General features: G+C 38.4%; 1 protein-coding gene across 3 annotated transcripts in view; it reads left to right on the plus strand.

Annotated features, from left to right (window-relative positions):
- KCNH8 (potassium voltage-gated channel subfamily H member 8) overlaps positions 1–7550 on the plus strand; it is a 177275-nt gene extending 169725 nt beyond the window's left edge. For 2 of the 3 annotated variants that reach the window (XM_026799499.2, XM_074538270.1), the window contains one exon: positions 3143–7550. In XM_026799499.2, coding sequence (XP_026655300.1) covers positions 3143–3853 — 711 coding nt within the window. In that variant the 3' untranslated portion in view covers positions 3854–7550. The remainder of the gene's footprint in view (positions 1–3142) is intronic. The other variant, XM_005480926.4, reaches the window with a different exon arrangement.
- Positions 7551–24685: the final 17135 nt, after the last annotated feature.

The raw sequence follows: 24685 nt of genomic DNA on the forward strand, positions 1-24685 counted from the left end.
CGATGAAGAGTCTGTCCCTGCTCAATCCTTGTTTCATTCATTCAACAATGCAGTCAGTAAGAAGCAGAATACCAGCAGTTAGTTAATCCGAGCTTCAAAGACAACTCATTTTATCTGGTAATCTCCCTGACTTAATGATAAACCAGAATAGAGGAAGCAATGAAAGACCAAGCAAGGGAATAGAGAAGCTGCCATATGCAGTGCAAGCCAGGCAGCTCTTCCACTCTGCCAAAATACAGCTTCCATTTCTCAAGAAGCCAATATTCATCTTCACTTCTTTGGGTGTTTAGAAAGAGTCAAAGCAGGAAGATATCTGGGTTTGAAGTTTGAATTTCAAAAGGGAGTAGACACAGGGAGAGAAAAATATGTACAAATAAGAATCTAATCAGCTTCTAATCAGAAAAGAAGTCTTGTTTTATCCATTGTTTAAATTTAGCGTTCATTATTAAAGTCACCCTAGGACATTCAGAATTATCCAGGAACAATGATGAGAGCTAGGCATTCCAGTTTAAATTTTTTCTTTAAAACATAGATATTGGAATATATAATGGGAGGAAAAATAAATCTGTTTAGCCATTTAAATGAGCAACAAGCATTACACCATTCCTACCTAACTACGTGGAACAAAATACTTAATCTGCTGAACAGTTTAATACTGGTAGTAAAGAAAAATACTTTCTTCTGAAACTGTCAAAGTAATTTTAAAATACAAAATAACATAGTCTACTAAAAAGGCACAGCACATTGCTTTCAACCAGTTTGAGAAGCACCTCTTGCTACTTGAAGCTAAATCTGTATAAAACCCAGTTTCTCCACCCGGAAACATTGCAGTATCTTTTCCAAGCGCTAGGAAGTGTTAAGGCAGCATTTCGAGTATATTTGGGATCTCAGAGATCATTTTAAAGCTGTCTGCCTAGCACAGCAGGAACCATTTGTACCAGTAGCTGTTTTGCCTAGCAATAATCAGTGATATCCTGAAAAGAGTGCAGCCTTACTGGCATGCCAGGAATTAGCCCTTTTTCCTCAGGAAGAAACCATACTGCTTTCAATTTCTCTTTCATAGACTTAAAAATCCTTTGGCTTTTAATCCCTTTTCTTTTGTACTTTCTCAAACATTGTTAAATTTTTTAATAGTACTGATAACATTTTCCCCCCCTATTACACCATTTTATTTGCATCTGCTCAGGGATCTCTCTAGGGTATAAAAATAATAGCATAAACAGGGTAATGTTGGTAGGAACACTAATAGTATGCTATGCATTTATAGAACTACAATAATATAGAGACATATGATAATTAATAGCAATATAAATACTGGAGGTTTAATCTTTTCACCTTGTCACTGTAAAATCCTGAAAGCTACATGTTTTTTTTTGTGTATGTGACATCCAGAATAGGTCCAAACAGATCTTACTGATAGTGGTGAATTAAGTTTGGCATTACTATTCTGATTATCATCCTACTAGAAATGATTAAAGCCTACTTTATAGGGGTTTATCCTATGTTGTACAAGAGCAAGTTTGTGAGAAGAAAACACTCTATGAGCTAGCTGATATATCAAAAATAGAGTGTCTGGGCACTAAAGCAAGGTGTAATGATCAGAAATTCAGGGACGCCACAAGTGCTGATCCTGGGATTGATTTTTGCTGTATTTTCTTAGTGACTTGGCAAAAGAAACATGCTAAATGATGATGCAACTTCTAAAAAGCTCAGAAGTGATGAGAAATGGAAAACAAAAATGAGAATCAAACCAAACAAGACATTTTAAAATTGCAAATATTTTCACACAGCATTCATAGTTTAGGTAAGGTACATACTCATAAGGTAGTGTCAATATTTTTATTTGCACATCTGCAGAAAGCCCTGGAAAAATGATGCAAGTTGGGAAATTATGCACAGAAAATCGTTGCTGTATCCATGAGGTGTAGGGGCCAGTGATGAACCTAAAAAGAACTGATGACCAGTGAATCTAGATAGCCGTGAGTCTGATTGTCTGTCTTCCCCCATCCTACCCAAAAAAGCTTCTGGATGTTTTGCAATAACATCTCCAACAGAATATAAGAGTTCTTGTGAGGTTGATTTGTCCAGAAATCTCACTGTGTTTTCTCACAGTCTGATGGTACCAAGAACCTTCACTGGCTGCTCTGACCCCATGGGAAACCTGCTCACAGAGCACTTTGGCAGCATATTTTAATTTCTCACATTAACTGAAGTTACCAGGCATTTAAAGTTTAATCTCTACTAACAGAAGAGGATCTCATGGTATTTTCTATCTACATTGACTCAATTAGACAAGGCAGAAAGAAGTGCAGAGACAGAGATCATGTCACCTGCCACTCAAGAGTCTCCTCCCTTTAAGGACTTTCTCTACAGAGGCAGTGTGATCATTACAAAATTATTAAACAATATATTGGATTTGACCTCTAAGCTTAGAGAAAAATAAATAGATCTGTAGGAGCTGTATTCAAGCTTTCTACTTTCTTCTTCAAATTTCTTTATAATTATTATGTCTGTAATAACACAAACTCAGCCTGAAATGTATTTCTAGCAGATTTCTTCAAAACTATCCTGACAGAACAATGAAAATTAGTCTGCGTAGGTCATCTAATCAGTGATGTCTCTACTTGATGCTAAAGAAAAGCTCCCTGAATTAGCTATTTTCTTTTTGACATATAGCTTGAAGATTAATGTGCAGTCATGTCGTTTTTCAACAGAGTAGCATCAGTATGAGAAACTCTGTTTTACTGATAATGATGGTGCTTTGACCTAAAATACATTGATAACTATCATGGAGACAAATTTACTTTCTACGCTTCAAAATCATGAATGGGTTACTTTTATGTTTGAGCTATACTTTTCTTTGCCCAGAACATCCTTACAAAGGCATTAAAAAATGTCCCCATTAATGTTCAAATGCCAGTAAACTTTAAAACACAAATTCAGAACTTGCCAATCTGTTGTTGCTTTGTAGTTGATCCCCACGCAAAAGAGCAGTGTTGAGGAAAGACTTCATGTATTTTATGGCACCAAATGGATGCTATCAGCAGTTTCAGCATTTAAGAGAAAAAGTCTAATTAAAAATCTGATTCTTCCTTTTCACATGCATGAATAAATACTGTGATATTTTGCCCTTTCACAACAGATGACATCTTTAAGTCAAGAAGTCTCACAATTACGTAAGGATATGAAGAATGTGATGCACCTTCTGGAAAACCTGCTCACATCCCAGAAGTCTCCAGGATTCTGTGCTGTGCACAGCCTATCTCGAAGTCCCACCATGGACAGTCTGCAGCCTCGAGTGGCTTGGACTACACATCAGCCTTGCTCTCACATGCAAGCTGGCAACTTCTCTTGCACCAAAGCACAACTTTGTCGTGGAAACACACTATGTGACATTTGGAATACAGATCTGTCTTCTGTAGGCAGCAGTCCCCAAAGGACTGAACCCAACCTGCAAAATTCTATGGATGGTGAATTTTATTTTACAACAGGCCTTCAGAATTCCCCTTCCCAGTATCAGGTAATTCAGAAAGATAATCTGCAATTTTTAAGATGCACTTCTCCCCATTCAGACACTACCCTGACTCCTCTTCAGTCTATTTCAGCAACGCTTTCTCCTTCAGTGTGCTCTTCATCAGAGACATCACTGCACCTAGTGCTGCCCAGCAGATCTGAGGAAGGAAGTTTTAGCCAAGGAGCAATCAGCTCACTAAGCCTTGAGAATCTGCCAGGATCATGGGACCTGGAAGGAACAGCCGGAGTAACTTCTGCACAGAGCCCAGATTTCCCAGTAGACATTGTGACAAGCACAAGGGATGTTAAAGATAAAGACTGCCAAGCCATAGATGTATGAGAAACAGTGAAGTGGTACTCAAAGCATGTTCCACAGCTGCCAGTTTTAAATTTAGAGAGTACTGCATGACTGCTTTATTTGATCCCCGTTTTGGCGATCATGGAGACTTACAAACGTGAAAATTCAGACTTATAGAAAGTAAGAAAAGGTAATGGTTCATACTGTAGAAAAAACAATAAATTTCTAGATTCTAGAAGCATGTTGAAAAAACATTTTGAATACAGATATAACCTGTCTGTTTGACAGACTTTTGTGATAGTCCAAAGACCCTGAGGGTCAGAGCAGCTGGAAGTCTAGCACAAAGGACTGTCATGGGTGGCTTTTGTTCATCGAAGCAAAGGTTTTCCCTGAGTGTCTGACTGTTGTTCCCAAACAATATCTATGGCACTGTTTGCTTCAGGTGATTGTGGGTCCTGCTGGTCTTTTTGTCAGTTCTGTGAAGGCAAAGGACATTCGCTGCATGTCATCTAGACAATCAACCAAATAGAGCTGCTAGAGAGTGCTTAGATGTTGCACGTTATTTGTCATGTAAATGAAACCACTTAATTTATCTAAAAATACTATTTTTATATACTTGGTATGAAACATGTACATAAAAATTATTTAAAATATTTATAAAGAGAATAAGAGTTTGGTTTCATTTTGGTAAAAGCTTGCAGTTTTAACAAGAAATGCACTACCATCGTGTATTAGATCAAATACTATTTATTGTTAAGATATCATGTAGTTTACAAATTACTTCCCTTTTATGTGCATGCAATTTGCAATGAATGTACTCATTCTGGTGGAATACAAATAAATTAAGGTATTATTTTATTTAAAAACATAAAAGAGCTGAAATGTTGTATCCTATAATAAGGTATCACTACTTAAAAAATGAGTTGTTGTACTGATACCATTAATTATTCTTGGTTTATGTTTTAGTATTGCATTGTAATTCGTAAGACCAAGTCAACATTTAAAATACTTCCTGTTTAGGGGCTTTATATCTGGTTAAGAACATAAAAAGGGATGAAAACTAATGAGCAAACTGAGGAATATTAAAGGAGAAAATTACAATTTTAGTAAGTCTGAATCAAAGAATTAAGATTAAAGTATTTATTATTAAAGTAGCTATTTATTAATTGAACTTTTTGTTTCATCTCTTAAAAACTAGCTTTGATTTTTAGTCAGAATTTTTTCAAAGGAAATACTATAGATTTGGTGAATTATTTAATCTAGAATCTGACTTAATGTACCCCCAACATTTTTTTCCTGGTATTTAATGTACTAGAAGCATATTGCTACAGCGCAACCAAGGCTACAGATTTGCATTGGAATTTTGATTTTTATATATAAAGATGTGCAGCGAAAATCAAATTTACATATCCTTTAACAAGCTTTCTAAAAAAACCCCACACTTACAAGCCAAAATAAATGTCCTAAAATGGATAAGTAAACTAAGTTATATTTAACAATTCATGCAAACTGGTGGGTATCAAAATTTTTAAAATTTTTACAGAGCACAGATTTTGGTTTAACTTCTTAAGAGGTTGTTTTGGTGGGATTTTTAACAGAAACTTCAAAGACAAAATATATATTAACATTTGACTGTGTGTGGGAATACAAACCCCAGCTGACACTCTGTGCCCAGCCTACATACTTCCACAGCCATTTTCCTACTGGTACAAATTAGGGATGAAATGTCATCTCCAATTTTGGACTACCTGAATTTTGCCAATGTGTCTACACCTCAATGTGAGTGTTTGTACACAGGGTTTCTTACTTTCCCTCTATTCCAGTTTTTACTTAGTTTAAGGTTAAATAGAGAAGTACAGATTAAATGAAGAGTATCCTAAAATTTAAAAAAAAATAAAATACATGTGCAAATACAAGTTCTATGATACTTCTGCAAACAGTCCTGGTTCACCTTCACCCATCCACTGTCACCCACCACAATTCAGCACTGGGCAGGAGGCTGGGGGAGGCTGCCTGCTCCCCACTCCCAGGGCAGGAGCCCCAACCTCACCTCAGCACCCTACAGCCACAGTCCTCTCCTGTCCTCACCTCAAAGTGCCGCTCCTTGGGATGCACTGATACATATTGCACAGCTGTCCACAAATCCTGATTTCTCAGCCTACCAAATTCCAGTTACTGACTGAGAATGCACAAACACACCATGCCTATTTCCCAATATCATTTAACAATTTCCATTGCCCACATAAATTGGGAGAAGCATCTGCTTTCTCATTTTATGACATAGAAACCATTATGTATATGCATTAAGATTTTGGCATTGGGTTTTTTAATTTCCAGTATAAACAGTGGTGTCATGAGATTAAAACCAGTTGTTTTGTCTTGGAGTTTTTGTATCGGTTTTGTATCAAGGTATAAAAAGGTCAGTGGAAACGCAAAAATCCTCTTTGCATACACTGCCTTAGCTTTGGTATTGTACATTTTATTCTCAAATAAAATAAAAAAGGCATTTGCAGTAATTACATAGAAATAGCACCAGGATATCAGTGCTAAGTTGATCCTTGTTTCTGCAACTGTCAAGCACATCCCAAACAAAGCTGGTAAACACTGTTTGTACTGGCCATAGTTTCAAGCAACACACAAGAACTGCAGAAATTCTGTAAGATGGGCATCACACCAGTGAGTGCATTGCCTTCCATGGAAAAGCTCAAGGAACTTCAGACAAGGCAAGAACATCACCTTCATTCCAAGTGTTGTGGTTTAACCCCAGCCAGCACCCAGCCCCATGCCGCCACTCACTCATTTCCTTCCTGTCAGAATAAGCACCAAAATTGGAAAAGTAAAAGCCAGAAAATTCATGGGTTGAGCTAAAGACAGTTTTACAGGGAAAGCAAAAGCCACGCATGCAAACAAAGCAAAGCAAGGAATGAATTCACTGCTTCCCGTGGGCAGCAGGTGTTCAGCCACCTCCAGGAGAGCCGGACTCAGTCGTGCGTAACTGTGACTTGGGGAGACAAATGCCATCACTCCAAATGTCCCTCCCTGCCCTCCTCTTCCTCCAGCTTTAGCATGCTCAGCATGGCACCATATGGTATGGAATATCATAAGTGGGGGTCAGCTGTCCTGGCTGTGTCCCCTCCACATTCCTGAGCACCCCTCTGGTGGGTGGACGAGGAATAGAAGACTCCTTGGCTCTCTGTAAGCCTTGCTCAGCAGTACCAAAAACCCTTTCATCACCCTGTTTCAGCACAAATTCAACCCACAGCCCCACACCAGCTGCTGTGAAGAGCTGGCATGAAGAGCTGTGTGAAGCAAATTAAAAATCCCAGCCAAGACCAGCACACCTGGACAAAATCAAGGAAAGAAAGAGGAAGATCTTGAAGGGTTGTACTATTTTAAACTCCCTGACACCATCATAGTATGAAGGTCCCAGGAAAAGCATTCCTCAAGCAGCTTTTGCAGAAAGTATCTGCAACCAGTGCAAAAAATTTCACTTTTGAAGGTGAAATGAAAATTCACAAGGACAAATGTGAAAGCTTATACTTTTGAAATGGAACAATATCCAAGCAAGATTACCATGGACATAATAATTCTAAACACAAAGTGGCCATTGAGGATATATGGGATTAAAGCAACAAGCACTGTAATATTTACATGCTACCTTCAACAGACTTTCAGTATGAAAATCAATACAAGCATTCCATACCCTAACATCCAACCAACCATTTCAGACAATTGAATTTATTCCTTTTTACACTAAGCTTTAGAAAAATAAAAAAAAAATAAATTTTTTTTTGCTATGGATTGTTCTTCTCATCTAATTCTGCATCAGTTTACTTCCTAAGTTTTTTACATTTCTTTCCTTTCTTGCATTTACCATCACCATCCATTTCTTCTTTTGTAGAGTAACTGTATTTCTTTTCCCCTCTCTATTTATTTCTCCATTTTTTTTTCTCTCACTTATTCAGTTTTATATTCTCTTTCTAACTTCATCAACTGGTAATTTTTCTATTAAAAATCATCCCAAGTATGCCACTAACAAACTAAACAGTTACTGAACTCTGTCATGCAACAGGACACCATATTCGGTCTCTGGACTCAGGCAGTAAACCACTGGACTTTAACCAAAATCTCCTGCACGTTATATTCTCACAATGCTGTAGTTGCTTTCACTGGGAATGGGAAAAAGAACAGAGAACATGAAAAAGATGCACTGGAAAACAAACAAATCTAAATACCCAAAGTAGGAAATTTGTCTTCTGCTTCAGGTACATCATTACAGATATGTATTTGTCTTGGGTCCACTATAACTACTAGATTCAATTTAAGAAGCACAGCTTATCACAAATTCTGCAAATACTTATCATTTTTTCACAAATCATAGCCAGCGCTTGTGATAACCTTGCTTTGACCATTGGCTGGTTATCTACCGCAAATAACTTTATCTAATTAGTCCATCTGCTATCTGCATGTGAGATTTCAATACATTTCCCTTTGTGAGGCAATTTTGTAACACACTGTGTCAATAACCTAGGTGGTAGCTTGTAAAAATCCTGTGTTCCACAAATGAAGCCGTGGGTTGAAACAAACTGATCTCAATATTTTCTGCATCTTCTTTCCTTAGCTTAAAAGCTCATGGTTCTCACATGCCTCTCAGTGGGACACACCTTAGATATTTTCTACTGCTGGGACTATCACAAAAAGTGCTCAGTCACGTTCCCATGTTCTAGAAAAACACTTCTAACAATTTACCTCAGCCTTAAAAGAATGAGGTTATAGCTGGTAATTTAGCAGTGGAGTAAGAAATAAGAAAAGGAAAAGGACTGGTGCTTGATTTTCTGGATCACTCCCCTATCTCAGCAACAGGAATTTACCCAGCTGTCATCAATTCCAGCAACCTACATGGTACTGAGTCTTTGTTTCACACAGAAAATCAAGTAGCTTACCTCAAGAAATCCAAGCTCATCTCATTAATTATCTGAAAATTGTCAAAATAGTTAGATACTAGTAAAAAATAATTCACAGCTGCACGTTCATTAGATAATGCCACATGCAAAATCAGTTTCATCCCTTTCAAGATGAGCATAAAAATCACATCATCATTTCCAGACCAGCCACTGATATCCTGTGTAATTTATAAAATTCCCTTCCCAGGGTTTATTCATTTCTCCTATCATACATTGTCAGTTTCTGGTTTCAAAACCACAAAGAAATGCCACAGATCTGATCCTTTCATTTAGAGAAAGTGGAACATGAAAAGAAAATTTTATCTATGTACCTTGACACTTGAATTTCCAAGTCTTTGGAAATCTCTCAAAGAAGCAAGTTTATAATGTTTAAGAATTGAAGGACTCTTGTCAGTCACAACTTGGTACCACAAAAGTTGTGCAAGAGGAAAAGCCATACCTTCTTCTTTCAAATTGTTTTAAAATTCAAAATTTAGTATGGATCCTTACATTTGTGCCTTGATGGTGTCTTTAAAGTCTATGCCCTTATTTCCAAGAGATTAATATTTAAATTTTTTTCTCTTCACAGATCTTCTAGAACCCACTGAAATTTTTGCTGTGGTAAATCCAAAGGTTTTATACGTGACCAAGAAATAGAAAGGTAGAAAAAAAATAGTGAAGATCTTTATCTCCAATTACACTGAATTTTAAAAATTATACATTACAATTGTAAATGGCTAATATGTATTTAAACATAGAATAAAATATCGACAGAATTAATATGACATGCAATAAATGCTTCCACCAACAAGCTTCTGAGAAGTATTTCCTCAGTTTTCAAATTTTATTATCCTATCCTAGATGCTGTGTTACCAACCTCACATATGCAAAGTTGTCTGACAGAGTCCCTAAAAGAGCTACAACTTCAGACAAATATTTGAATTCATTCTCTTTTCCAAATGCCTTTGATCTATTACATTGATTTCTCTCAAAATGCAAAGTGGTGCAAGAGTTACCATTGTCATAAATGACAGCGGTAGGAACAGCTGCATAAACTTGCAGTTTTGCCTTTTGCCAAACATTTTGTTTGTAACTCTTGTGATGCCTCAGGGTGCTTTGTGCAGAAGAACTCTAGGCTCTTAGAAAACAATGGTGGATATTTTAAGTAAATCAAAGTGCAATAGAAGACTTCTCAGGGAAATGTGCAAATATATTGAAGAATTTTTTAAATTAAAATTTCATAGGCCCTCACATTTAACATCCACAAATCCTCAGGACTTTTAGGACAGTTAAGTGCAAATTTCCAAATTTCTAAGCACACTTTATCTGCCCTTAAATTGCACATTTCATATGGAGTGGGTAATGTTATATGTATGTATTCACTCTGTCCTGGCCTACATAGTAACTATTCTGATTCTTTATTTTTTGTGTAGTCTACCTCTGACTTCTTCATAGAATTAAATAGACTATGTTCTACTTCTTCTCACTCTAATAAAATACAAAATAACTGTAGTGACTAGAAATCCACATATTTGGAGGGGCTTGCCTTCATGAGGCACTTTAAAGAGTTTGCTTCCTATTCAAAAAAAGCAAAGCTTCCTTCAAGAAGGAGTTTTTAAAAAAAACCCACGCAGTGTTAACCTCCCTATGCACAAACAATCAAATCCCACGCGCCAGTTCCTTCTTGACTCTGCAGTCAGACACAGGACAAAAACTGCAGCACCCTGAGACAAATTGGAAGCACAAGCCTCAATAGGCAGCAATACTACAGACTAATTATACCTTTTTAAAGGCCAGCATTGTCAATCATTTACTTCCTGACTTTCCTTACATGATGTTTTTTAGCCTACCACACATATCTAGTGCTGCTGGATTTCATTTCCCCACCCCTACACAGCACTGATCCACAGAAATACAGCTGGTATTCTTGTTAGAAAAATGCCAACATTATTTCAGTAACCATGCAAATAGCTTTTGAGCAGAATTTTAAAGTCTGTAGTATGCAAATGAACGAACAGGTTTCTTGCATTGTACTTGTTTATAGGAAAGGAAAATTATAACCCTTTAATAGAAAATATTTTTCATCTCACCCACAGTAGTCTGAAATTTTCCTAAAGTAAATAGAAAAAGTCTCTTCTGTGCCTTTGCTTGCAATGAAATTGTGGGAAGCAAGGACATGATCAGGATGGACAGGAACAACACCAGCTACACACACACTCTCAGAATGTTATACTACCTCATAACATAATTTTTAAATGTTACTGAGTCATGATTGTCAGGCAGCTTAAATGTGTTCAAAGACAAGCAATCACCTGCTTTTTTTTTTCCCATACAGAATTACCAGTGTGTGTTACAGATTGTGCCAGAGAATCTCTGATGATTGTATACATAGATCATAAAAATAGTTACTGGCACTTGTACCACAATCACAGAGAAGTCAAAAATTCCTTATTCCCCACCTCTCCAACAATATGAAAGTTTTTTATAAAAAAAAATAAAATTGCTGCTTGGTCTTTTGTAAAACTTTATACGTGTATTAGGTTTGCACGGCCAGGTTTTGGTAGCAACGGCAGCAGGGGTGGCTCCTGTGAGAAGCTGCCAGAAGCTTCCTCCATGTCCAGCTGAGCCAATGTCAGCCAGCTTCAGAACAGACCTGCCACTGGCCAAAGCTGGGCCAACCAGAAATGGTGGGAATTCCACTGATAACAGATTCAAAAAGCAGGAACAAAAAAATTCTTGCATAAATGTAATTGTGGCCAAAGAAAAGCAGGGTAAGTGAGAGGAACAACTCTGCAGACACCAAAGTCAGTGGAGTGCTGCACGCACCATAGCTGAGGTTCCCCTGCAGCCTGTGGTGAAGACCAGGGTGAAGCAGCTGTAGCCCTGCAGCCCATGGAGGTCATCAGGGATGCAGAGATCCACCGGCAGCTATGGAGGAGACCCAACTGGAGCAGGCTCCTGGCAGGGACCTGCCAGGGACCTGGAGGAGCCCACATTGGAGCAGGTTTCCTGGTAGGACTTGTGACCCTGTGGGGGACCCACGTTGGACCCAGCTGTGCCTGAGGAACTGCACCCCGTGGAAAAATGACCCACATTACAGCAGTTCATGGAGAATTGCTTGTGAGGTGGACCCACTTTGGAGAAGCTCAAGGAGAGATATTGCCCATAGGGAACACAGGCTGGAGCATGGGAAAGATTCCTCACCCTGAGCAGCAGCAGGAACAATGTGTGGTGAACTGACCACAATCCTGCTTCCCTGCACTGCTGAAGGGGAGGTGGTAGAGCTGGGAAGGTGCTTTAAGGTCTATTTTTACTTCTCATTACACTGCTCTGATTTTCATAGTAAGAAATTCAAATGATATCCCTAAATTGAGTCTCTTTTGACTCAACAGTATTTGCTGAGTGGTCTCAGACCTTATCTCAATCCATGAACACTTCATTATGTTCTTTCTCCCCTGTCCAGATGCAGAGGGGAGGGACAGAGAAGCTTTGGAGGGTGTCTGGCATAGAGCATGACCCCACAAGACCTTTTGGGGTTGAAACCCAGGAACATAAGTGTTTTGAGAAAAGGATGGTAACTGGGAGAGGCAAAAAGGAGCTCTGCCTCAGCCAGACCCAATGCAATCCTTAATACTCTCCTTCAGGACCAAATTCTCAGCAGTAAAATTTATTGGGCATCCAAGGTGATAAGCTGCCTATTCCTGCTGCATACCAATATGAAAATGTTGTGCTCTTTCAAATGTTGGTGAGAACAGAGACTTCGAGCAACCAGCTGTTATCAAAAGCTGGTGTCTATATAGCTACTTACTAGCAGAAAAATGAAACAGGCACATCGTAAAAACTCTCAGGGACATTTGACAATATCCTTACCAGAGCCATAGCACAGCACAGAGCCTTTTGAAGCATTGGTCGCCCTTTGCTTCAATGAGAAAATTGTATTTGAAAATAAATGGCATCATATGGAGCTTAGTTTAGCAATTATTCACATTACAGTAGAAACTGGAGCACCTAAAAGAGTTCAGGGGTCTGTTGTATTCACCACAGTATCTGGAGATAATAAAAAGTTCAGAGAGCTTTCAACCTAACAAAAAAAAAAAAAAAAAAAAAAAAAAAAACAAAAAACAAAACAAAAAAAATGGAGTTGCACAAAGAGAAAAAAGAGCATGAAAAATTTATCCAAGGCTCCACAATGGCATGCAGGGAGGTAGGAGCAGAACAGCTGGCTGCCTCCATGGGTCCCTCTGCCCAGCCTGGAGGCAGCAGGCAGGGGTGGGCTCCCTGCCTGCCCTGCTGCCGAGCAGTGGAGGAGCAGTATGAGCTGCACCAGGAAGCAGAGCCCTAGGAGAGCAGAATATGTTTCCAAGCATAAATGCTAAAGGATTCTCAGGACCATACTCTGTGAAAATAGAGTACCTGCAAACAAGACATATGGGACAGTTGTCTGCAGTGAAGGCTGTATAGCAACAGCAGTTTCTGAACTTACTAAGTTTCTGAGAGCAGGTGCTTGAATTATGCCAGACAGTTTGATAATTAATTAGCCTCTTTGTTTGTGCAAGGTAGAATAAAAGGAAGTCTCTGAAGGTCTTGCATTAGGTTTATTTCACACCTGCCATCCCAGGTTAGCAAGAGCAGCACACCAGCCCTTTTCCTTAACCTGCCATCAGACATAAAAATCACATCTGAAAAATACCAACCCACGAGGATAAAGTTTGCCTCAGTCAAGTATTTTCAGGGGCAAGAAGGCAGACAGTGTGTTCCAGCAATATGCAGCACATCTGCTGACTCTGCATGCACAGCTGTGCAAGCCACACTGCTGCTACAGTCAACCCTGCAACCACAGGCAGCCAGGTCCTTGCGAGGAATTTTACATCCTGTGCTTTCCCTTCTTCTACGCCTTCTCCCTCAATCATTGTGCAAGCAGTAGTCAGAAGACCCCAGGCCCTATCTGAAACCAGAAATCAACAGTAATTTGGGAAACATTATAATAAAAATTAAACAAACTTGGAAAAAAAGGAAATAATTATATACAATGTTTCCTCTCAGCACAATCTTTATATGACTTAATATCCACTGAGATACTCAACAAGGTAAGGAAAAAGTTGGCAGCTTTGGGAGAGGGAACAGGCTCTCTCCACATCAGCAACAATTAGGTCCTTTACAGTTATTTACAGCCAAATGTCAACTTTAAAATTTGGACAAATTCCATATTGTTAAGACAGTTGGATAATTCAGTGTTTGACTGATTTGGCAGGTGATGCTGAATAGGCCAATGTAGACACAAATTCTGGTGTGGACGAAGATGTTAAAACTGGAACCTGCCACAAAAAAAAAACCTGATTTTTTTCTAGGAATAGGAAGTTTAGGTATTTGGTTGTATCTTTAATTAGAAGAAAAGCAAGGCCTCCTCAGCATTCATATCCTTAAACAATTATGTTCAACTAACTTCAGATTGTCATATGCACATTTTTTCAGACTTTTATTTTCCATTTAATTTAAACTCTCTACATGTGGTCAGTTGTCCAAGGTTACCTTCTGCAATGCCGTGGTTAGAAGTCCAAAATAGACCTAGGTAAAGGACCTTCCTCTTGTTTTTTTTGAGTGACCATTTGGTGATTAAATCTGCAAGCTGTTGTCTCTCCAATGTGTGTTTTGCCTACCACTGTTAGTGGCATTTGTTCTCCAAACCATATTCGAGAAGTGAAAGTTTCCAACAGTGAAACAGTTCCCAGTTCTCTTCCTCTCTCACAAATAACAGCACTGAACTTTCCAGACACATCCAAGTCTAGCCTAGAGAGTTTATGACAAGATCCTAATGTTCCTAGGGTCCCTTGCCAGCTCTAAGCTGAGTTCTGCATGGTGGAAGAACATTTAAGGGTTTTTTTCAGCCATAAATGCCAGTGGCAGAAATTAATCTTTTTTTTTTTCTTAACTACAGCTTTATTGTATTTCCTCAGCCAGGGTATGACTCCCATACAGCCTGAGCTTTCAAGACTGAACTCTTAATTCTTAATATTGATGTGAACCTGTTCTCACTTTCTGCTTTCCCACTATTGTTTGGTTTAAACTAGAATGTGGTGACTTAGAAATAACCTTTTTCCTCTCCACAGGGTGAGTTCCTGAGCCTGTTTTGTTTTGTTTCCTTAGCTTGTGTAAACTCTGTCATGTGAGCAACATTGGTATAAAATAAATGGCTTAATTGCAAGATAAAAAGAATTCATGGTCCTATTCAGATTCAGCTAAATATTAAAACTGCTGATCCACACAGAGTCTAAATCTATTATTTTTAAATCAGTGCCAAATGAATGCTGGTTTTAATATTCATTGTATGTGGGTTAAGTGGCTGTTACAGGCTTTATTTACGACAGAGGTGCAAGGTGGCCTGGAACAATGTACTTTGCAACTAATGACTATGAAAAGGACATGCATTTCAGTTTGCTATTGTTCTTATTAATAAATAAAGGAACCCTCAGAGCAGTGGAAAGCAGATAATGTGGCACATAATGATTCACTGCCAGCTGGAAAACATTTAATAAGAAAAAGCTGCAAAACAACAATGAAAGACCGACCAACTGCAAGGGATGGGAAAGAATCACCAACACACAGGAAGAGGATTACAAAATCCTGTAAATATGAGGTTCATCAGAAATCTGTGGCATTATCCTGAAGCTGGGATGGATACAAGAGCTGTTTGAAATAAATGAGGAACCTCAGGACTTAAGTCTTCTTAAGCACTGAAGTCTTCTCTTGGTAGTGTCAATAACAAAAATCAGAAAAAAATCTGATGCCTTCATTTTCAGCTAATGACCCAAGGAAGGCAATAACAGAAACTCAGAACCTGCCTAAAGTTATCTGGTTATTTAAAGCACATCAGACTGCAACTACTCAGAAAGAATTTTCCCCACTAGACACCGTTTACTTAATCTTGGATCCTTGTTTTGTTTTTCCACACAGGTTCTTAATTTACACTCCAGTTTGTTAGCCTATGTTTTCATAAAAGCATTTCTGTGTGTTTTCTATTTTTTCTCTATATGTTTGGTTACTTCATTTTTTTTTACCTTCAGGGCATAATTCCCTTTCATGCTGGTTGTTGCCCATAAGAAATTTTTTTATAAATTACTGTATATTCTCCAGCTAATCAAAGATGGAACATCCCTATCCATCATATTAAAGCTAACAGAGCCTCTGCTTCACATAATGAGAGAAATTGATATCTTTCTTCTGCTTTCTACTTATTCTTCTTTAGGGGACAAGGCTGAACTAGCATTGGCATTGATGTGACTCAACAACAATCAACAACAACAATCTCAAAACCACAAGAATTAGATGTCCACTCAAACTAGTGGGCCAAAAGCTGTAGACTAATAACTTAAATACACATAGAGCAATGTATTTTATGTGCTTAAAAATGAAGAAGGTGTGTCAAAGACACTTGCAACACTGGGAATTTTCAGGTGAAAAAAATTTAACTGGAAAATTTAGAATTACTGAGCCTAAAATGCTTTCTAAAAATATCTAAGTTGCCACTGATGTTTAACAAAACCAAGACAGGTTCCAGACAGTAAGCCTGATAGTCTTTGGGGTTTCCCTGATAGTCTTTGGGCTTTCCAAGCCTGCTTCCAGGGTAGCAGACTGCTACACACAACACCAGAAGTGTATACCTGTGTGATACCAAACTGTGGGCGCACTGGAAATTTAGATCATGGATACCAAGGAACCCTAGACCCTAATTTCTAATCTCAACGACTTTGAGAACTCAGTTTTGAAGTTTCAGAAGCTATGTCATATGCACACTAGTAAATAATTCCATTTCAAATAACTGCATAAGAAAAGATTCTGAAAAGCTTTTAAAAATCTCCTGTTTGCTTCAGATATAGCTAAAACACCAGCTTGCTGATATTTCTCATTGAACGAAATTCCTGCTTTGGAGCACCCCTTCTCAGGTATCTTGCAAAGGTGTACTTTATTGATGCTGCCTCACCAAATAAGTATTCTCCTTTGCCATGCTCATTCTATGTGAATATTACAGAAAATTATTTTGAGCTGTTCTTTTTCCATTAGTAACTACTATAGAATGCTGAAAGGCCCCTACCCCTGCCTCGCTGATCTATTGTGAAGAGACCATTTTCTTTCTGCCAGTGCTTTCAGCAGGCTGGGTGTGTGGAGGTCAGGGACGGGTGGTTCTCTCTGCAGGCAGAGCCAGCCTGCAAACCACAGATACCACTTCCCTATTGTCTTCTGCTCCAAGCAGGAGCATGCATTTCTCATCTATTACAGGATGAGAAGCAGCTCACTCTCCAAGCTACAACTTTTTGAGGACACCTGAAAAATTATATTAACCCATTGTCTAGGGAGGGATATTTTCTACAGAACTTAGATTCAAAGAGAATACTTCACTCAAATGGCTGCCAATTAAGGCTTAATAATACATAATCAATCTCTCTCTCCTCTACATATACAATCAGCAAGCTGCCAGAAAAAGCTTTTTCACATGATTCTCTAAAACTGTTTTTAGATAAATTTCTAATAATTCATGTGTTAGTAACACTTTCTTTTCTTTTGATAATTCCTTGTCTTTCACTTCTTTCACTTCTAAAGTGATGTGCTGTAGGGATGGGAACACAAATTTCCAACCTGCGGGTAGTTTTCTGTTTGTCTATTTACACAATACTTTTGTCATCAGGTGCAGTTCCCTGAGAAGCCTGAACTGTCACAGCAGAGTATATGATCAACTAAGGAAAGAATCAGATCCCACCCTGACCATACCCACACAACAACAATAAAAATCTTCACCTCTCTCACCTCTGTCCCTGAACTCTCTAAGGAACCACTACGCATCACATGGAGAAAGCAGTTACTTGAATAGCAAGTGAATGTCATTATAACTGAAAACTAAAATTGTCTGAGGTAGGCTCCACTTCAGGTAAAATCACTAACTAACAGTTTCCAGCAAGGGAAACAGGACTTCTAAGACTCCAGTGCTGAATCAAACATATAGCTGCGCTGTTCAGACAAGTTTCTTGCTGTTTCAACCTTTTCTTTCCATTCATTTTAAAACCAGGTGTAGAAAGCCTGAAAGCAGAACACTGAATATCTACTTAAAAGTCAACTATTTTCAAACTTCCAGTTCAGCAAAAATTTCAAAACTAATTTGTTCTTGTTCAAAGTGAGATAGTCCCCATCCCAGCATTTACATTTTCAGGGAACTAAAAAGCATGTTTATTTTTTTTCTTTTTTTGTCTTCTATGTACTTCTGCAGCCAGTGATAACTAAAATACATTTAAATTACAAATAATTCAGGATTAGACTAAAATCAGTGTCTGAAAAGTCAAGCCAGCTAGGAAAAAGAGAAGAAAAAATTCAAAGCAAAATCAAAAATTCAAAGCAAAATCAAAAAATCAAAGCAAAATCAGGCCCAGCTGGAGCTGAAATTTCATCCTACTTTCTTATTCTTCCTACCTGTCTTCCCTCGGCTTCATTTCACTCCACACTCCATTTCACAGGAAGGAAACAAACAGCCCCCAAATTAAGCTTCCTTAAGGAAATCCATTAACAACTGCATCAGTTTCCACTAAGTTAACTCAGACTCAATGGGTCCTTTGCCCACAGAGCAAGTCTTGTCATTCAGAGTTGAGTACTCCAATGTCCAGGATGTAAAGGACTTTATAAGCTTTATAACTTTTATAACCTGAGTGCTCTTTGGCTGCCATTTTAATTTGCTTCCTACCTAAAAGATTTTTAGTGAACTGTGATAATCCTTCAAAAGCAAAGTCACAGCAGCAGGTAAGAAGCAATGAACCTGCAGAGAGGGAGGCACTTCTGCTGCAAGGAGGAGAGGAACAAAGAAAACCCCATGAGAAGCAATAAGTAAAATATTGGGAGGAGTGTGTGTGTGTGTGTGTGTGTGTGAGTTAAAAAATAATGGCAGTAGAACTGGTAATGGCAAGAAGCAGGCAAAAATCCCCAAACAGGAATGGACAGAACGGCCACAGCAAAATATTCTGCTGGGGAAATTATAAAGGGTTTTGACAGTTGAAAATTCTCTGGGATTTTTGCCAGCTCACAGCAGTGCCTTGTGACAGCAAGGCACAAATGCATAGTGCATACTCTGTGACAATGCATACTCTGTGACCATGCCTACCACCAAATCTTCCTTTTTAGTAAAGATACATAAACTGCCAAAGCAGCTACACAACAGACAGGAAAAGCAACTTGCTGGGGAGAGATACCCAGCAGACTGGCAAGGAAAGCAGAAGCAGGCAGGAACTGCCTGGATTCACAGGACAGATCCCCTCCAAACAGCCCATACATCTCCCAAACATTGCTAAACACTTCACATGCCAGCTTACACCCAATCCACCTTGGTACCAGTGCACATCCTGTATTTATTTAACAACAGGCTGGCCACCAACAGCAACAGACAGTCCCCTGACAGCTGTCACAAGCCATTCAAATGCCCAAGAATTACATGTTCCATATGAAAATTGTACCAGTCCCCATCCCCAAGTTCCTGGTGACACTCAAGGTGAGAACTGTGACCTCATTATCTTACTCACTTACAGTAAGAAATGGATGCTACATCTTTCTACTGCTCTCCAGGCAATTTGCACATTTCCTGAATGTAATTTTGAATGCTAGTAACACCCAATCCCTGCCACACAGAAAGCAGCAGGTAAAATTATAAAAAGCAAAAAAAGTCAAAATGCACATGTATGTGCCGAGAAGGACAAAAATATTATGAGTGTCTCCGTCAATATATGAATAACAGGAAGAAATGTTAGAGACCTACAGAGTGATAAGAAACCCTGAAATAAAATAAGAATATTTAACAGGGTCATATATATCTATGGATTTTTTTTTTAATACCAAATAATTCATTATATGACAGCACCCTGTTTCACAAGGTATATGGCTCTGATATACATAGATCAAAAGCCCATGCAGAGACTTACATGAGTACATGCAGTGCAAAAACAGGTGATATCATGTTTGTAGTGTAACTTCAAACTTTTTGGGGGTTTGTAAACAAAGACCAAGTTAATTAAAGTTATAAAGCCATCACTGACAATTCTTTTTCTTCCTGACACGAACACTGTTAAATTCACATAGCACTTTGCAGCCTCTCTTTAACACTGCAGAAGAAAGCCTGCACATAAATCATAGCTCTAGGATGAGCGTTTACTCTTCCTAGCACAATTTCTAGCCTCTGCTCCTCTCCTGGATGATGTTGTGAGCACTGTGCCCTCTCTTCACAGCCTCAACTCCAAACCCTGAAGGCCATGATGCATTACTGGAGTCATTTGCAATCTGAATGACACCCACATGACTTTTATTTACACAACCGAACTTTCATTTTCACAAGAAACCCTTACTTCTTATGTACTAGAGGGATAATGCTGAGGTTCAAAGAAGTTGCACATTTCTGTCATGTCCCTTGAGAGGCACAAACTTCAACAAATGAACAAAAATAATAACCATCTTTTCTATGACTTTTCCTCTTTTTAGTACCCTCCCTCTTGCCACATCCTTACTACGGTTTTATTATATGGTTATATTTCTTTATTTCTTTCACACATTTTCATTTTTCTTCCTCCACATTTTTTATGCTCAAATGCTGTCTAATATTTATTTGAATAGTAGATGTTACCAAGAGGAATAAGTCATGTTCAAAGCCACTTTAACTCACTCATGCATCACTAGTGAATGACTTGTAACAATGGTTTGTTATAATACCGTTTACAGAAGCATTTTTGAGTGGTTTTCAAAAGGAACATGCCTATTTATCATCTCTCACTTTCACAGAAAACCCTGAATAAGAAAATTCTCATTTGAGTGTCTACCACATCTCTTAAGCTCTCTGAAGAACAAAGTATATTGCCTCTGACAATTTTACTTATCTTTAATCTGTTCCTGAAAAATCTATTCCAATTATCAAGAGAAACACGACATAAAATCACTAAATTAACTACAAAGTCACAGTAGAAGGGCTGCCAAGGCTGCTTCTTCACAGAAAGAGCAGTTGGGCTTTGGACTGGGCTGTCCAGGGAGGTGGTGCTCAGAAATGTTTAGGGAAATACTGGATGTAGCACTTGGTGTCACATTATAATTTACAGGGTGGTGTTTGGTCATAGGTTGAACTTTATGATCTCAAAGATCTTTTCCAATCTAGCTGATTCTGTAATAACAAGGAACATCCAGAAAAGATATCAGGCCAGCATGTGAATAAAAAAAAACCCTAGAAACTGAGTTGTGATGTCCTCTTACCCTTTTGCTACCTTATGAAATTATTCAGAGAAATTCATATACAGAGAAACCAGAACCAGGTAAACAGCCTGAGCCTGCATACATAAAGGGATTTTTTATAATGACACAGAAAAATGAGACATTGAAATCAGTTGTCTGAACCAGTATTTAGATACAGCAAACATGAAAATGCTTCCAAGAACCAGAGGCAGACTTGGTTGCAGGCCATGAAGCTGCTTGCATTGTTTGATACCTTTTGAAAAGACTGAGGTTTTCATTTGTTTGACAAGCAAATGCATTTGGCCTTCATATTAAGGTGAACTCTGCTATAGTGGAGCTTACTGCAGCAGGCTGGAATGCAGAGTGGGATTGAGGGAGCACCCAACCAGCCTGCTGGAGCACCTTGAACACAGGACCTCTAAATGTTTGGAAATTGCCCAAAAATATTTTCTTTTCTGAGAAAAGTCATTATGACAACACTCATTCTTAAATGTGCCATGTGCAATGCTGCCTTCAAAATAAAGCTTAGGATGCTAGTCACAGAAGTCAATCAAAACATTTTTTGCCTTTTGAATTCTGTGCCAAACTTGCTACTGCTTTCCCTGACAACTCTCCCAATCTTTAATAAGAAGTTAAGATATTAAAAAGTTTTGAAGCCAATTTCCTTAAAAGCTTCATGGTCATTTTTCCTTCCATGGGAAATACAGACTTGTATCCATTGTCTTTTTTATAACTTCTTACGTTACCCTCTGTATATGTTTTGTTTCCCCTTTACATCTTTCTCCTAGAAAATCATCCACCCATGTTCACCCCACATGCCAAATTATTTCTCTCATCACATTACACAAATGACTGTTATAAGAGGTAAGAAAAATGCCAGAAGTCCATGATGACACCCATCTCCTCTCAGCGCCCTTATCATCGCCATCGTTCTCTATGCTTTCATATTGCAGGGATATGAATTCAAACTTCCCTTGTCCCAAGCACCAGTGTGCAATGCCATGTACCGCAGCACACATGCAGGTGATGTAGGTTGTCTCTGCTACGACGAAAATGACAAGCAGACAAAAGGAGAAGGTGAAAAGACAGGAAAGGTGAAAAGCACTGCCTAGGAGAGTAGTAGAGGTCTAGCCCCTACCTCCTCACTGCTGTTTCCACTCAGTCAATTCCTTGTGTGCCAAGACAAGTTTTGGAACATTACATGTTTTTAACCAATTTGTGCTGCATCTAAATATTTTTAAATAATTGTTAAAGGACCGCTTATGGATGAATTGCAATAGCTGCAAGATATTCAAAAGAGGCATATTTCAGCAGAGGCAAAGACAACTATAACTTAGAGAAGACTGACTTTTGCATGACAATTTTTACTGGATGCAATTGTGGTTTGAAAATACCTGCCTTCATAACACATAACTACCTTTTTCTTAATAATCTTTATAGCACAAATGTATCTCTTTGAGCTTAGAGCAATCAGCTGAGTTATAGTACTTGAGCATGTTATACTTTCTTATACAGCGTCTAATGAATGACTGTCGTTATTCGAGAGTAGTTAGATAAGATTCTTCTGTGAACTTGCAGACTACACATAGCAGATACTCAGATCTGAATTATTCATGGGCAACAAAAGCCGAATTACTTGCATTAACATTTCACATGGTGCATTTAAGCCTAACCTAAGAAAGTTATCCTGAAAGGGATTAAATACTCTGAGTGGAATACCGTGTCTCTTTCTACACTTGACAACATTTCCAGTAGAGCGACTGCTGACTGTCTTAAAACAGATGTGTTTGTTTATTTACCTACTATACTCAAGAATGTCTAGTGACTTCCTTTAGAAAACATGTTTTAAAAAGTGTATGCTTGTTTCCTTTCAATGAATGTAGTCAGATTAAATGCAATGGAAAATTTGCTAACAGGATAGATTGAAAAAAATGCATTCTTCAAATCCACAGTAGTCTTATGGTGTTCAGGTGTTATTTTTAACTACAGCAGTATTGTCAGGAGGTGCCATATGGCATTTGTATGTAATGCATCACCCCACTACGTTGTGACCTTCTGACAGCAGACAAAAAAATCTGCCAACTTTGGCACTCCCCACAGTGATGGCCTGTCTTCCTCATCTGTGACCAGCACCAGTGCTGTCCAAGAGGTCGTGCAAGGGTTCTCAGCTCTCATCTCCCTTCAAGTAACTCTTCTTTTCCAGCAGGTGAGCAATAAAGCTAAGAATCCCCCCCCTTCTTCCCTTCCTTATTATATCATGTACTTCAATATTTACTTTGCTGACCAGGACTTACTAAAAAAAATTGTCCCAGGACCAGTGGAATGTTTTACTTTTGTTGAAGAAACTGAAGCCTCCAGTCAGAGGTTCTGGTAAGGCAAAAGACTGATCTGCTGACATCCTTCAGTTAAAGCTAAAAGTCAGCCTCACACAATAATATTTCTGCTTTTTGTGCACCCATTAAACCAGAAGTAAAAGGGCATGTTTTGCTCTGGCTTGGCCTCATGGCACTGTCCTCATCACTCAGACTAGCAGTGAACTCCGACTGCAGGGAACACATCAAGTTCAGAATCCTCCCTAAGGAAGAGAAAACCAACACACAGGGGCTACTACCATATGAAAGACCACATTCCACAGATATTAGGAATATTTGAAGGCCAAATGTGGAGAAAAACTAAAAAGAATAAAGAGCTTACCTAGAAGACAAGTCAAAAATACCTGCACAATGTCAGTCCCACACAATGAGCTGTTGAATCAGGCTTCTACTAAAGACTCCATATCATTATTTCAATCTATGCATCATAATCCAAACTTTTAGTTTACAAGCAGATCATTTTACAAAGAATGTAAGTCATGCCTTAATTTAAATTTATTATAGACTGTCAGCAATTATTTTATCTGAAACTGAATTTGATGCATTTTTAGCTACATGCATTTTATCTGTATAAAGCATACTTTTAACACCAGATCATATTTGCAACAGTAATATAAAAATACCTTTTTTGAAAAAAAAATACATTGAGAAATGTCTTCAAGAATTTAAGAGCATTTGTAGTACCTCATTCAGCTGGTTTGAGGAAAACCAGCTAAAAGGCATAACTCTAAATTACATGACTGCTCTTTCACTCACCTGCGGACAAATATCAGATTGCAGATTTGGATTTTTTTTTAATTGACAAAGGCATTGTGTCATAAGAAAAGACATTGCATGAGCCTACTGCAATTCAAAAAAAAAAGGCAAAACCCTGCTGAAACAACTAAACACCTGAACTCCACTTTGCTACTTAGTTCCACCATGTCAAGATACAAGACACACAAACCAGAAAACTAAAAGACCCTTTCTGGACTACTTCTTATTGTTCTAAGAGCTGTTAATACACATTAATTAGGTAGATGGAGGCCTTTGAGGGCATGGGTGGTGCCTTTGTAGACTTTGCATATGCATTACACTTCCCTGCACAGCCCTTCCTTTTGCCTCCTTAATGTTTCTCCGTACTGCTGACATTAGTATCAGCTTCCTTGTGTCTTCCTGCTTTCCTTCAGTCCTTCTGTCAGGCTGATGAGCAGCAGCCTCCCTTTGGCACCCACAGCCCTTCACTGTCAAGCACAACAGCTGTTTGTTTTGTCAGAGTCACAAACTTAGTTGGTTTTCCACAAGCAATTTGCTTTCACATTTTAAACGCTTGAGCCAAT

The sequence above is a fragment of the Zonotrichia albicollis genome, chromosome 1 (assembly GCF_047830755.1).
Source record: "Zonotrichia albicollis isolate bZonAlb1 chromosome 1, bZonAlb1.hap1, whole genome shotgun sequence".
NCBI classification, from domain to species: domain Eukaryota; kingdom Metazoa; phylum Chordata; class Aves; order Passeriformes; family Passerellidae; genus Zonotrichia; species Zonotrichia albicollis.